Source organism: Telmatherina bonti (genome assembly GCF_933228915.1).
Source record: "Telmatherina bonti genome assembly, chromosome: 14".
In the NCBI taxonomy this organism is placed as follows: Eukaryota; Metazoa; Chordata; class Actinopteri; order Atheriniformes; family Telmatherinidae; genus Telmatherina; species Telmatherina bonti.
The window spans coordinates 15,384,058-15,400,064 of NC_136612.1; the positions used below are offsets into that span (position 1 = coordinate 15,384,058).

A 16,007-nucleotide genomic window follows, 5' to 3' on the forward strand; every position below is an offset into this window, starting at 1 on the left:
ACACACGCAGCGGGGAGAGGAAACTGCAACACAATGATAAGGTCTGGGAACACAATGGGCTCAGCAGTGCACAGACAGAAGCCAGGACCAGTTTAGCTCTGAAAGGTCAACAAGCCTCTCCAGGCTTTCATTCAGTTCCTCCAGTTATTATTGTTCAACATTATAATAATTACTCTGATGGCCTTTATTTTGCAAATGTGGGAGCCATCCGGAAATGCCAGTGAAATATGAAAATGCAACGCAGAGCAGAGAGAAGGGAAAAAGGTTACTTATTATGGTAGGTGAGCTTCTTTGACGTCAAGTTTCCCATGAAATGGACTGGTCGTGGACCGGACTGGAGGCTCTTTGGTGGTCTCTGGTGCTGTGCCAAGTTAGTAGACATGTGGTCCACATTGCAATCAAAACAACTCCTGTCATGAATAATGTGGGAACATGTGGAATATATGGACTTTACAAGGCATTTGTTATTAAATGCATTTGATTTAAAACAGTACAATGGCCTCACTACCAAAGTCTGTGATGGTTTATGTTTTCTTCCCTTTTGCAAATTCTGAGCAAGTTCTTTTTTTATTCATCTGCAACCTAAGATGGAATCAATTTTACTGATTAAAATCTATTATCAAACAGTTGCATGCAGAAGTTTGGGCTCCCATTGTTAAAATATTTACACCTGTCAAAAGCTAAATGAGTTCAAATCCAGCCTGATTTCCAAAGCATAAATGATTATACACATTTAGCAGTATCACTGTCCTGTATCCATCAGCTTTTTACATCCCATCTGTGAAGTAACAGCTTAATCACATTTGCAATACACTAAGAGCTCAACCTTTCGTGTGCCTGCCAGGTTGTAAAGCAGCACTATTAAAAACTGGTGCTTCTGTCACAACATGTTGAAATGTCCTTGGGTAAAACAGAAACTGAGCCCAAGTGGCTCCTGGTGGTTATCAACTACATTAGTTTAAAGGTCCCATTTTATACATTGTCAACCATTTCCTATGGGTTTCAGAGGCTCTACAACATTATTACACATTGTTTTCAAAGTGTATCACCCCAAATTCAGTCTTGGTCCTTAATTTCAGCCATTCCAAAAGTTGCTCTTGTGAGGTCTACTGAGCTCTACTGAGAACGGGCAGTATCACCAGGTGAGTGGTTATTTTCCCTTCATGAGGTCACAAAGGGAAAGATCTTAGATTCACCCATTTGAACACACATTTGATAAAAGGTGCAGAAAGCAAGTGAGAGAGGTGACAGAATTTTTCCATGTTGAGGCTTCATATACAGGCTATGGAGACAGGTATGACCATTAGAAAACCTTAAGAAAGTACATAATATGGGACCTTTAAAAGATACACTGTAAGTATAGACGATAGGCTTGATCCCTGATAAAATCTCTATTTATTTGACATTTGTTGTCTTACATTTGTGGGTCTTTTAAAGTACACAGATATTTGATGATTTGTAAATAGCTTGCAAAAAATAATTTCTTGCAGCTCTTGAAGTCTATTCTGGAATTTAAAAGTACAGTGTGCAAGGAAATCAAAGGCCAATGACAAAAAAAGTCAACGTCATCAAAAACTGTGTTTTTATTGGTATTCTATTCTACAGTCATTTAGCAGACGCTTTTATCCAAAGCGACTTACATATAAGTGAGAACAACACAAGCACAGAATCAAACAGTAGAGGACATCGTAGGAAGGTGCTAGTGGACTGTCCAGTTGGATGCAGGTCCTTCCATGAAGTGCTACAGACACTACCTTACCTGTTACACTCTCAAAAATAGAGGTACAATATAAGGGCATTTCTGTACCTATAGGTACATTTTAAAGAAATGTTCTCTCAAAAGTACAATACTGGTCTTTAAGAGACCAGAAGCACACCTTCAGAGTATGTAAAAAGGGTTCAAGGTGACATAAAGTACAAATTTGTACCATTTTGACCATAAGGGTGCCTGCAGCATTGAAAAATGTAATGTTAATGGCTGTAATGTTACAAACTAGAGCAGAGTTGAGTGATGACAGTAGTACTACTTAACAGTCATTTACTACACCAGACAATGAAGGTCAGATGCTGCAAACTAAGTGTATGTCTGGTCAGTATTTTGAGTTTTTGAAGATTATTTCTAGATTAAAGATAAGATAATATTGCTAAGTAGAATGGACCAGGCCTAATGCTGTGGGAAAACATAAAAAACATAACTTGATAAGGTGAGGTTGAACTTGATAAGGTACAAAAATAGACCAGAACTGAAGGGTACAGAAATGTCTCTCAAAAGAGTACACCCCCAGCGACAAGCATTTGTACCTTTTTAGGTACAAGCTGGTACCTCTATTTTTGAGTGTGTACCTTACCTTACCTGTTTACCTTTCCACCCCATAACATCAGCTATGTTATAACACAAAGAATTAATACCATAAAGTTTGTTGCAAAGAACTGGGCTAAGTTCTCCAACTTTCCAACAAATATAGCTCTGCTAAGTGTTGAAGAGCTCCTTGAAGAGCTGAGTCTTCAGCTTGCTCTTAGAAGTAGACAGGGAATCTGCAGAGCGGACAGAGTTTGGGAGATCATTTCACCATCGTGGCACAACAGAGGAAGAGAGTTTGGCTAGTGATTTAGTCCCACTTTGTGGTGGTAACACAAGGCGTCTTTCACTGGTCGAGAGGGAGTGTAGGTCTGGATTAGGGAGCGAAGGTAGACGGGAGCCGTTTGAGTTATTGTTCTGTAAGCCAGAAGTAAAACTTTAAATTTGATGCGTGCTAAGATTGGAAGCCAGTGAAGTGCAATTAGCAGTAGAGTGACATGAGCTTGTTTGGGTTGGTTGAAAACCAGACGCGCTGCAGCATTCTGGATCATCTGCAGAGGTTTAACAGAGCATGCAGGCAGACCTGCCAGTAGGGAATTGCAGTAATCGATGTGTGAGATGACCAGAGCCTGAACCAGAAGCTGAGTCATGTGTTCTGTCAGGTACGGTCTGATATATAAATCACTTTACCTAAATAACTTAGGTTTTTATTCTCTTGGAATGAGTAATTTATATCTACTTGTTGTGGATCTACATTCATAGCAGTTTTCAATTTGTGCCATCATTTTACCATGGTGTCCTGAATGGACAAACAACTCAATTCAATTGTGTAGAAGTGAGAACCCACGATACAACTCAGCTGCCATACCAGCTGGGTTGTATAGACGCTAGAGCAAAATTTGGGTAATGTCTTAAAAGGCTTATAAACAAAAATAATACTTATGTACACAAATTTGAAGTAGTTACTTGTAGAGTAGTCTTCAGTGCGCCTGAGGCAGTGGTGTAGTGTTTCGTGTTCCATCAAGAACTATAATCTCAATTTTTTGCCCTTTTATAAAAAAGAGAAAAAAGTAGCCCAAAAACACGCTGTTTCAGAAAAAGTGACATGTAAGACTACTCTATATTGTTTACCCCCAAAATGCATCAATATATTTGCTCATTGTCACATAATTTCTGCTCTTCAGTTTCAGGGAGGAAGAGTTCTGAAATGACTGAACCAATACTGGCATGCAGACTAGAGAGAGACAGGCTCATAGACATATTTGTCTATGTTCAGGCTAAAGTCAACGCAACTAATGGCCAACTGCACCAGTATAGCATAAGCAACCTTTTCTGAGATGCTGGTTGACGTAGGTACGTTTGTAATTGTAAAAGCAGCATCACAGGGGGTTTAGAAGTGGGTATATTTCATGCTGACTGAAAAAGAAGTGTCTCTGTATACCTGCGTATATCCTGTACTATATCACTGTCCTGAGGCCACTGGATCAACTCACAAATCAAAACGTTTTGATGTCTGGAAGAATTCTGGCCATTGTACGTTTACAGCTATGATCTGCATTTGAATTCATTTCTATGCCCTTCATCACCTCTAGATGTCAGTAATTCTTACAGATTGAACCTTTAAGGTTTATTAGTAACATTAATCCTGTTGTGTAAGATATTGTCATTTAATCTTATCAATGAATTTTACATAATTCATTTTCAGTTTTCATTATTTCATCCACTGAGATCTTCCCTCTGCCAGCAAAATGTTCTGCATCCCACCTGATTCAACAGCAGCATAATTAATTCACTCTTGTGCTTAGGAAGTGATCTTTTCTTAAATTAACTTTTTCTCCACAAGCACACTTTTCTTCATTGCTGCACTGTCAATGATCCACAGACCTCATTTCTAAAGTGCATCAAAGGGGGTTTTTTTTATATTTAACTGCAAATGCTAGAAGCTAAATTTAGCAATAAGCATTTTCCCCTTTGTGTGCATCTAAAAATCTACAATAAAATCTAATCTGACAGTGTTTATTAGAGTTTTTCATCCTCAGCTTTAGACAAGTGATCACGCTGGTGAAAGCATGCCCAAACTTTGAGGTACGCAAAGTAAGCAAAGTTGTAAATGAAAGAATATTTGTTATGTTTTGTTTTCTTTTTTAATTTTTTTCAAACATTTAAACATAATAAACCACTTATTTGTTCATAAGAAAATCCAGTCTCAGTAAATTATGGATTAGATCCAGTTTTGATCCAGTTAAAGAAGTTCTGCTTCTGTATATAGAATTTTACACCAAGCTGACAGTTATCAATCATACCTGGAATAACATGTACGTTGTATATTTTGTAATTACATGACTATCAATCTATTGAAATCCATATCCATTATTAAACTCCGTCTGTATCTTTTTTTCAGGTAATTAAAAGCCAACTGGTAGTTATTATGACATGTGACCTATAAATTATGACCACTTTAGTCTGACTTTTCAGAGCAACATAAAGCACATATTTTTACATGCCCTTACGCAGTTGAAAGTTGTCTTTGCTATCAATCAACAGCTTTTTAATTTATCCCTGCTTTAGCAACAGAAGTAGACCAAACAAATGGTCACTGGTCCTTCAAGTCAGTTTGGTGTGAAGAAGCTTCTAATGGATCCAAAACTAGCCATGAGATGTCAAACAGCACATGAGGAGTAACAGAACTATTTTACAGGGGGTGGGCAGTTTTGCCCATTGTGAATGAATAATAAGATCCCATTAGGTATTTATCAGCATTGATAATGACCATCATTGTGGTTTTACATTACAATATGCCCACGATGAGTCTTCAAGCTGATGCTGCATTAACACATCAGTTCAGCCCACAAGTGGCGCCAACCACAGAGGTCTGTTGGTCTGACTGATCCTCAAAGTAGGAAAAGACCAAAGCTGGTCTCAGCCCACCAAATGTCAAGGCCCTTACATAATTCCTGCAAGTATTTTCTATCATAAAACACCATCTTTACCCTCTCCCCACTCTGAGGTCTTCCAACAAGACACAAAGGTCAAGACATTAGAGAGCAGAGAATGGTGTTGGAAAGATCGTCCAGCATAATGCTAAAGGTTAGCATAGAAAGGGGGAATTTAGACAGCGTGACAATGAGCTTTCATACTTTCCTTTGCTATGGACTCTGAGTCATTGATTATGTCACATGTGACCTATGATATGTAAGACTGGCTTTGTTAAACTGCTATGTATCGGGAGTGGGGTGGTTCAGCCAACTGACATATAAAGAAACTTGCTATGATGTAATTATTCAATGTTCAATTATTCCTTTTAAGGCAATACTAAATGCATAGTTATTGTTTTAAATGCCCCTTTTAGTTACTAGTTTACTTGACATAGCATCCCACATAGCATGTAAAGAAAAAATAGTGTTTTATTTTCAACTTGTGCCCCATGCCAATAAATCTAACCTCTGGCCAATCCATGTTTTTCCTTTTGCTGAAAATGTTCAGCAAAGCTCAAAAGCCTTTCAAACCTCAAGGGAAAAACAAAGCTTGCAATATTGTTGCCAACATCTAAAAACAGCATGATTTTTCTTTTTTTAAAGGAGTGGGGAACCTTGATGATGGAAACCATTGCCAATGTTAATAGTTTCTCACCATCTCCAAACATCTAAAGCTATATATAGCTGTGCATCAGTCGCATGTCTTCTGCAACCTGGCTGAGAGGCTGTAATTGGAATGAATTGGTATTGCTATTATAATAGTGATAGTTTCTTCCAGTTTTCAACTGTTCAAAAGCAGTAATCTCACCCAAGAGACAGACAGCTGGAGCCTTGTAAGTGCTAATGACTGTTTGCTGATGTTTTCTGAAAACGATCATCTGCATTTAGATGAGACAAGCAGTTCCTTTATGTTTTTGAGCTCCTATTTTACATCAGACTATGTCTTGACTTTATAGTATGCATAGGTGTGTTTCAGATTAAATACTGTAGTATTGAATTGAATGAACTGTTTGCATATTAGCGTTGCATGCTGGGTTTCCCTTCAATGTCCAAATTAATTTTTATTTTCCAGGAAAGGCTGCCTCTAAACTCCCAAAAAAGCTATGTATATATATATATATATCTTTTTGGGAGTTTAGTTTTTCTGTAATAAATGTTTTTTTTTCATCTTTAATAATTGACTATAAATAAAAGTGAGCTAAAAAAACAGGGTTATTATCTAGTTCAACCTTTAGGTGCTCAATGCTTAAGTTGTTGCCATCAAAAAGTTTTACCACTTTTGTGAATCAGTGATATAAAAGAAAATGGTCATTAATTATGTTACAATATTATCTGCAATAAAAATTAGATTATAAAAGAATTAATATACATGATTTGTCATGGTAGATAAAGATTTTGTAACAGTTCATGTACCAGCTAACAGCTAAGGTAAAAATGGAAAGGAAAAAACAAAATAGACAAACACTAATGTTTTCGGAAACATAGACTTATCAATTAGCCAGTATCAGCTAATATTAGCTTAAATGTTCTTTTTTATGTAACTTTTTTAAATATAGGTATACCTCGTTACTTATCTGAATTAAATTTGAATTAAATGGAGGACTGACTCAAAGCTGAATGAACACTTTTATTTTTCACTTAAAAACCAGAGGTTAGCAAGTGTTGGTGGGTAATTTGCCCAGTGAATGGCTAACTAGCTCAAAGTTTGTGGTACAGATTTAAGATTGCTGTTAAACTTTCCTAGATATACAAGCTACAAAATAACAAGCATCAGTCCCAAATTTTTGTCTTACTATTAATACTGTAGACAAACTTTCCACCTTTACATGATGTTTAATGAGAACTGTGAACTTTCTATGGTATATATGCCTGGTGGCACATGTTGATCTCAAAGCACAAACTGCAGTTACCTGAAAGAGCTGATAGAAAGAGAAGTTAAAGGAGTGTGTTTGTGTGTTTTCATGGATAAATGTCCAGTATGGTGGCTTTGGATGAGCACACATGCACATGAACAGGAGGGGAGCCACGCTTCATTGTCCATGCGCCTTTTGCTCGCTCATTAGAAGCTTATTTCTCTTCCCACCATCTCCAGTCCACCACCACCTCCACCACCCACTCCTTCCCCCTGCCTCTCTGTCTTGTGCAAGCAACAATAGTCTATTCTGTGCTGTCCCGTGCGACTGGAGACACACCCAAAGCCAAGGCCATGGTTCGAGGGGAGATTGTTGGCCGGTGGCCAGCTGAGAGAGACACTAGCTCAGTTTTCGTCTGGAAGAGTGGATTCTACATTGAGAGGAGGGCAGCCATGGTCTTATCTGTTTAGCTGGAAATTGCAGTTGTCATTTTGTCCAGCGATGACACGACAGGGCAGCTCATGACCGAAAGGACCTCCTCCGCAAAGCATATCTATTGCGTTAGATGTAAAGCCTCAACACTATCCAGTAGGACTGAATCACACTAATGGCCGGTTGGCACAGCCCCTAAAAGTCCCCACCTTCACACATATATAGCACACACACATACTCACAGCAAGTCAGCCACACCACAGGCTGAATGTCATTCTGTCGACTTGTTATTCTCTATCATGACAATCTGTTCCTAAGTGCCACAGCTGGAGCACCCCCCCCCCCCCCCCCCCCCCCCCCCCACACTCCACACACATTCTCCTGCCTCCTCTGATAAGGCAAAACTATCTTTATTGTCTGATAACATAAATATGACACACCAACACACAGTCTGTGGGTCCCTGTCTGCACCGGCCAGCCTAATTATATAATTATCCCTTGTCTGATTGTGCCCGTGCAGCTGAGACGAGGGAGGGCTTTTGTGTGGCCGGTGGAATGTGGTGCACTTGGCATTTTTCAGCAAAAGGGCAGTTTTCTGGAAGCCCATGCCAAAGAGAGGAGCAGAGGGTGAGATCACGGCTGCTGGTGCCCACTCGTCTTTTCTTCCTCTTTGGGACTTTCTTGCCTGTCTGTTGGTCTCTCTATCTGTCTTTGGATCTAGTCCTTTGACATCTGGACAATCCCATCTCTCTTCTGTGTCTATCGTTCTTGCCAAGCATTCTCTCCGACACTTAACTCCCCGTCCTGTGAGCCTTCAGCTTTGACGGATCCTGCCGTCCTGCAGATAGAGCGGCCTTTCCAAGTGGAATGCACAAGATTTGGGCCTCGGATGATAAGAAGTGACAGGTCATACTGTAACAGAGGAGCCAAGAAGCGGCGAGCTGCTGCTTTAATATCTGATAGCGCACTCCCAGGCGAACGCGCCGCTGAACGATAGCAAGGCTTTGCTTTTGTTTCAAATAAAAAGCCGTTTCATGGATAATAATAATAGAAAAATACAACATGAGCAGGTGTTTGGACAGATTACAGGACGGGCCTAGAAAGTGTGTTTGCTGATACCAACTTCTTGAATCAAAGTCAAAAGCAACAAGTTGGGGGCCACATAAACCGCGTTTTGCCACACTTCAGTAAAAGATCCAGACCAGGGGTCGGCAACCCGCGGCTCTTTAGCGCCGTCCTAGTGGCTCCCTGGAGCTTTTTCAAAAATGTTATAAAAAAAAAAAAAAAAATGGAAAAAGATATATATTTTTGTTCTGATCTGGTTCTGTAGGAGGACAAACGTGACACAAACATTCTTAACGTTTTTCAATGCTGTAAAAATGTGTAGAATAAATATTAAATTTCAACATTTCTGCCAAAGGCAGATTTGCGTCATAGCCTGCGACACACATAGCCTATCAGCAGGGCGGGAGGAGGCAGGTAGCGTTGTAAACAAACCGGGGCTGTGTGATGCACCATGGATCCCAAAGGGAAAAAGAGAAAAATAACCGAGGAGAGCAGAGGATTCAACGTTTCTTGGACCGAATCATTTGCATTCATTGCCAATGCGGAAGGATTGCCTGAATGTTTGCTCTGTAACGAGAAGTTGTCAAATAACAAAAAGAGTAATGTGGAAAGACATTTCCAGGGAAAGCATGCTACAATTTGCAGCCAGTACCCAGTTGGGAGTGACACAAAAAGTGCGATTGCATTATTTCTGGAGAAATTAGAGAAGCGCAAAAATAGATTTAAGCGGATTGCATCTCCAAACTCCACTACTGCTGCAAGTTTTGTTGCAACCCGGGAGATAATAAAGCGTAGAAAACCGTTCTCAGATGGTGACTACATGAAGGACTCAGTCATCAACATATCAGAACACGTATTTCCAGACTTCAAAAACAAAACTGAGATAATACAGAAAATCAAAGACATGCCCCTCTCCGCTAAGACAGTGAAGGAAAGGACCATTAAAATGGCGGCAACATCACCGACCAGCAAATCAAGGACATTAATTCAGCACAAGTTACATCTTACATGTTTAGAAGCTGACCAGTGATGTCCGAAAACAGAAGTCACATTAAACGGGTAAGAACATTATCCTTCATAGACACATATTGAGTAACAAAGTGGATGTTTTTATAAAATGATTTTTGATTTTTGTCAGTATATATTTGGAATGACACTTGGTCATGGTGCTCAGGTCGGAGGATAGCTGCGTTGGTTGCGTGTCTAAAGAGAAGAGGATGCTGCTGCGTTTTATCCTTGCACTGACTTGCTTGGCATTTGCACAGTAATCAAACTGTGTTCATTTGATTTATTGGTTTATGTTTTATAAATGCAGGCAGCGTTTTATTGCGCTCTGTTTGTTGCTCAGATAAGGGGCGCGTTATGCACATTCAATTTTGGTTTCTTTTTTTTCGAATCCTCAAAATAAAAATGACAAAAAAATCGGATTTCTATATTGCATTTTTTTAAAATTTCATCAAAGCAACGAAACATAACTCATTAATATATTAATGAAGTTAAACATGAGACAGCATCGTACAAGTCACGTGGTGCGTCATTCTCTAGTCTACATAATGCGCAGCAGGGAAAATAAACATTTTATCATTAAGGCTCATTATGTATTTGTAGCCAACTTAGTCATTTTGATAGTAGGCTAATATAAATACATAAAGCATGTGTTGCCTTCATGATAAGGCTTACATAAGGCTTTTAATTTTTTCCGGTTCCGGACATATTTGTTTTTTGTTTTTTTTGGTCCAATATGGCTCTTTCAACATTTTGGGTTGCTGACCCCTGATCCAGACCTTTTCTTTTTTTTCCCTGACATTTACACCAAGGTCCTCCAAAGTCTTTGCACATCAATACTGGTGATTTTATGAGTTTTTGTACTTTATTAGAGGCCTTTTCTTCAAACTAATGAAAACAGCAGGAATAATGGTGTTTTGGCGCCAAAGCTCTCCTTTCTAAATTCCTCCGCATGAGCTGCTGCAACTTATTCAAGAGCATGTTGTTATTACGGCGTTGTTTCCAAAAGAACAGAATATGGGAATAATCAAACTATTTTCAGCGTCGCAGGTGAACTTATGGGTCAGATTCTTCAACAGGTGTTGTTGAAGAAGAAAGGACATAAAAAAAAGTACGCAAAAAAAGAAATCCGTGTTCCTAATCAACAAATGGGTCCAGCAGGGACATTCTGATGGCAAAGCAACAAGGGAGAATAGAAAATCCAAATGCTGACTGCAGCAGAAAAACGGAGCAGCCGAGAGCACTCGACAAATTCCCATAGAATTCCAAGCTGTTCGTCTGGTTCGTGTGCCTGTACATCAAAGCCTCCTTCTGGTTATCACACAGCGTGGAGTATGTGAAAGAATGCTGCCAAGGCATAGCAGGACTCTGGGGGCCCTGAATTCCCATCTGAAGCATGCCCCCTGGTGATTTTTAATAACATAAATAAAACATCAACAATCAAACTAAAAAGCTGATGATTATAAGATAGTACTTTTAGACTATGTGGCTTTACATTTAAATAAACAGATATCTTGGATGAGAGAAGAAGTTTGTATGCTGCAGCCAAGAGTGGGATTTCTCCCACTGTCAGCTCAACTGTGAGAGCTCCATTGCTTTGCTCATCTTAAATAGCCCTGACAAATTGCGCTGAATGTTGAACCTCTGTCTGAACTAGAGGCGTCTTCCAAAAACATGCTGGCGCTTCACCAGAGATGCATTTTCCCATCATAAGCAAGGGTTGCTCGACAGCACATCTGATGGCCTGCATAGTTACTACAAATATATCAGCCATTTTCAAAGCCCAAACTGTGTATTACAATAATAATAATAATAATAATGGTAAATAATAACAGAATACAGTGATTTGATCACCAATAGCCCAGAAAGGTAATTGGCACAAAGTAACAGAAAGAAGATATTTGTAACAAATCAGACATTAAGACAAGCAGAAGTTCACCAATCTGAGACTAACTGCATCCAAAATTTTGGAGCAATTTCAGAAAAATGTTTTTTAATGTACACTAGTAAAGACTTTGAAGAACCCACTATCTACGGTGTATAATATATGAGTCAGAGAATGAGAAGGAATCTCTGTACAGATAAGACAAAGCCAAAGGTCAAAACTGGATGCTCATGGACACAATTTAAAATTCTTTTTTGAAAACCATGAAGGCCTTGTCCTGTAGACTAATAATAATAACGGATAAGATTAATATTGTGTTTTTTTCATAGAATCTGAAGGAATCCCTGTATGCAGGGGAGGGGGAAAGGCTTAAAGTCAAAACTGGATGCTTGTGATCTTCTGCCCTTCAGGTGGCACTGCATTATAACTGTTTTTAATGTATGCTTCTCATTTGGGAATCAGTGTGGGCTCAGGAACACTTTGAAATCACAGACTCTGAACTAAGTTCGTCATGCAATCCACAATGCTGCTTAAAGGTCTATCATGCAAGAAGAAGAAGAAGCCATATCCAGAAATGCTGTTGTTCTCTTTGGCTAAAGCTCACTGAAAATGGTCAGAGTCTAATTGGAAAACTGTTCTATGTTCAGATGAATTAAATGCTGAAAAGTACATAGAGGATTAAGAGCAACATATGCTCCCTTTCAGACAACATTGCTTTCAAGAAAAGGCCTCAGCATTACAATGCTAAATCAAGTACTGCATCCACCACGACAGCAGAACGGCGTCTGATCTCCTCACTTGTAAATAGTTGTTTCAAGAATAGGGGATGCTACACAATGGTAAACCTCACCCTGTTCCAACTCTGCAGAAATTTTGTTGCAACAATCAAACTTAGCATGAGCTAATATTTTCCATGAAATGGTCAATCTAATATGTGGTTTATTTTCTATTGAAAATTAAATTTATGAGATTTGCAAACATTTGCATCCTGTTTTTATTTTAATTTCACACAGCATCCCAACTTTAATGGAACCAGGGTTGTAATAAGCAGTCAATGGTTAAAATGGAGTTGTTCTGCACTGAGACAATCATCAGTGGAAAGCTTCTGATTAGTGTTACAAAGATGTGATTACTGCAAAATAATACAAATATGACCCAAAATTTCAACTTAAGCGTTATATCACCAGGAAACTCTTTTTCTCATTCTGTTTTTCCCTCCATGTGTCTTGCTTTACTGTGTTAATCAGCTGACAGGTGGAAACTGACCTTAAGAAGCCTCTGTCTTTAGCACCACCCTGTGTTAGGATCCACTTACTGAAAATAATCCTCCCATTCATGCATTATAAATTTGAATGGGAGGATTTATATATATATATATATATATATATATATATATATATATATATATATATATATATATATATATATGTATATATATATATATATATATATACATATATATATATACACATATATATATATGTATATATATATATATATACATATATATATATACACATATATATACATATAAAACATTGAAGATGTAAGTATCAAGATGGTTTAAATATTTTTATCATACAGAATAATTACATTTTTTAGCATATTGACACTGGAACGTGCAAATTTATATGAAGATATGTCAAAAATGCATCGACATTTTACTTAAAGATATAAATCAAATAGAGCAATACAGCAAACTTAGTGAGTACTAAGAAGTACATACACATCAAGTTTTGAAGCATTCACTTGCTATTGGACTGCTATTTTGTTTTTTTTTATCTTCAACGCTTGCTGCTGTACAGTGAGGGAATAGCAGTCAATATGTCTGAACTCTGCTGCAAAAAGACCATACAGACAGAATATCATCATGGTCAAGGCCCATTCACACAGAGCAGCTTTAGTCTGACAGGGTTGCATATGCAAAATAGCAACTGGAAAAGAAAAGAGGAGTTAAGGAAGATAAGGCTGTGGTTTGTATCTTCACCAACAATTTCTCTGGTTTTCTGAAAACTGAAGCAAAAAAAAAAAAAAAAAAAAGAGTGAAAGATCTGTCTGATCCACCTGTATCAGTGATCTATTTTAAGTGATGATGTAAAGAATTTAAAGCTTGATATACAGAGATTGTGTTATGCATTATGCTGCCTCCTGGACGAAGTATAATCTGAATCATATCTTAGCTGAATTTGTGATTTCATAATAATACTGAATCATAATCAAACCTACAGCTTACACATCTACTGCACTCCACAAGTTTTAATACAACTTATTTGGCAAAGACACCATGTTGTAACTTGCGACTCAATGCATAAAGATTGAAAAGGATACAACCAATGAAGAGGAGGGTGCTGAGGGTGCAGAGGATTGCCCTCACAGGTCCCACCCAGTAACGGTCTTGAGACGGCTGCGCCCGATAGGTCAGATACAGTTGTATCCAAAAGTAGATCAGGCAGAAGATAAAAGTGGTGCATGCTGCCAGGAGGTGAATCCTCTCAAAGGGTTTTCTCTAACCAGGGAAGAAGCAGAGAGATGATTTAGAAAACATTTGCCTGCTCAGATGTAAAAAGCAGAAGCAGTAAATGGGTTGGAAGAGACAAAATAGTCCAACAATCTACAGAGGTACACAGAAATAATGCATTGAACATGATGGGAGATGTTACCTGGAAGTTGCCAGTCATGGATAATCCAAAGGCGAAGATGGCTCCACAAACAGCAGCGACAGTGTTCTCTTGTCCATGGTGACCGTAGTCTCGGACTTGCTGGAATCTGATCATCTGAATCCACAGAGCTGAAGGACAGAAAACGTAACAATTGAGTTTTTTGGGGATTTGTCCAATCAGAAGAAAAATGATCTTTTTTAATTTTTTTTTTTTGTTTGTTTTACTGTCTTTTTTTACCTAAACCGCAGCAGATGTTACAGGTCTGAGCGAAAACACTGCTCTGAGGGTTTGCATTGGAACAAATACTAAAACGAGAAAGTGGAGTAATCAGTCAGCACACATTTGTTTGTTACTGAGCAGTTTTGGCTTTTTACCCCTAATCTCGCAAAGAAAATCAACAATATCAAAGTTCCTTTGAGCAGTTTTCACTATCTGCTTCATTAATTCACCATCATCTCTGTTAACAGGAAGAACTTCGTCCCAACCTGATCAATGGGAATTCTTTTGTAAGGTCTGTCGATCCATTAGCCACAGATATTCCAAGCCTGATGGGGAGGAAGCAAAGCTTTTAATGGTGAAATCATCTTTAGAAATCCATTTGGTTTGCTGAGTTTATCTGTTGAAATTTCCCACAAAAACACAAAATTGTTAATATAGTACTCACACAGTCCAAAAGCCGGCGATTCCAAAGACAGCACTGAAGATGGGGAGCGTCCACAGCCACATACTGCTGAACAGCTGCTGCTGGGTTCACAAGGAGGTCAGCCCACGGGCAAAAAAAATAGGTCTTTCCTTGCAAAACAAAATGCAATTTTAAAAACAGGGAAGGCATTTATACTCTCTCTGTGGTGAAAAGTTGTTTTCTGTTACCAAATCCCAATCCATCTCATTCTGTCTGTCTGTACCGCCTTCCAGCATTATAACAAGTACATGATATGCTTGATAGTACAGTGCTTTGCGTTGACATTCCAGAGCCACACAGTGCCTCTGACTTGTGACACATGACAATGATCAGTGGTGACGTTAAAGTTGTGTGATTACAGGAGATAAAGTTGATTAAAGGGTTTGTTGTTATTATTATTATTACTTATGGCTGGAATTGTCACAAACTCCTCCTCCATTGGAAACAAAATCCTGAAAACTGTCCAAAAATTGCTGTTCTACCCTAACTGAAACATAACTAAAAGGTGATTTTATTTCATCATAAATGTCAAGAAATAAGCTATTTATAAATTCACCCCTCCATTCCCCAATCCTACAGCCCCTCCCAAGAAAATAAACACACTTAGGGTCCTCAGTATACATCGGGATCCTTAAAAAAAATGCTATGAAAATCCTACAAATCAACATAGTTTTACACCTTCAAGGTACAAGGCTTATAATCAGCTTCAGCCCTAATTCCAATTCCTTTTCAGATATATTTCACATTGTCCTGCCATCGCTGTGGGAATCGCTCCGACAATTTAAGCAGAAAATATAGCATTTCTGTTGCCACAAGGAGTCGACTCAGATACTCACATTACACCTTTACCAGCTGACTAATTTTTCTTGCCATGATATATTTGATTCAATGAAACAATGTATAAGAAAGGACTCCCAACAACAGCTCTGCTGCTTACTGGTGGTTAAACATGTCATGTGATGACAACCCAGAGGCTCAGATAAGAGGTTATCCAAAATCTATGGTTTGAATGGCTGTTAATGGGGATCCATTTGGGCCGAGGGTCCTATGTCGGCAGCGTGTATGCAGAGGTGTATAATCCAGGCGCCATAAAGTAAAAATCCCGCCATGATTTTTGGATCTACCTGTGCATTTAGAACAGGCGTTTCCGC

The 16,007-nt window shown here is 38.6% G+C and overlaps 1 protein-coding gene across 1 annotated transcript; it reads right to left on the reverse strand.

The window, feature by feature from the left end:
• Positions 1-2,470: 2,470 nt before the first annotated feature.
• Positions 2,471-14,900, reverse strand: tmem150b (transmembrane protein 150B; the record flags this gene model as incomplete). The annotated part of the gene is made up of 7 exons (XM_079253016.1): positions 2,471-2,535; positions 5,290-5,308; positions 13,318-13,448; positions 13,843-14,020; positions 14,175-14,302; positions 14,412-14,479; positions 14,839-14,900. 7 exons carry the CDS (start codon positions 14,898-14,900, stop codon positions 2,471-2,473), a joined length of 651 nt encoding a protein of 216 aa, XP_079109142.1.
• Between the last annotated feature and the right edge of the window lie 1,107 nt (positions 14,901-16,007).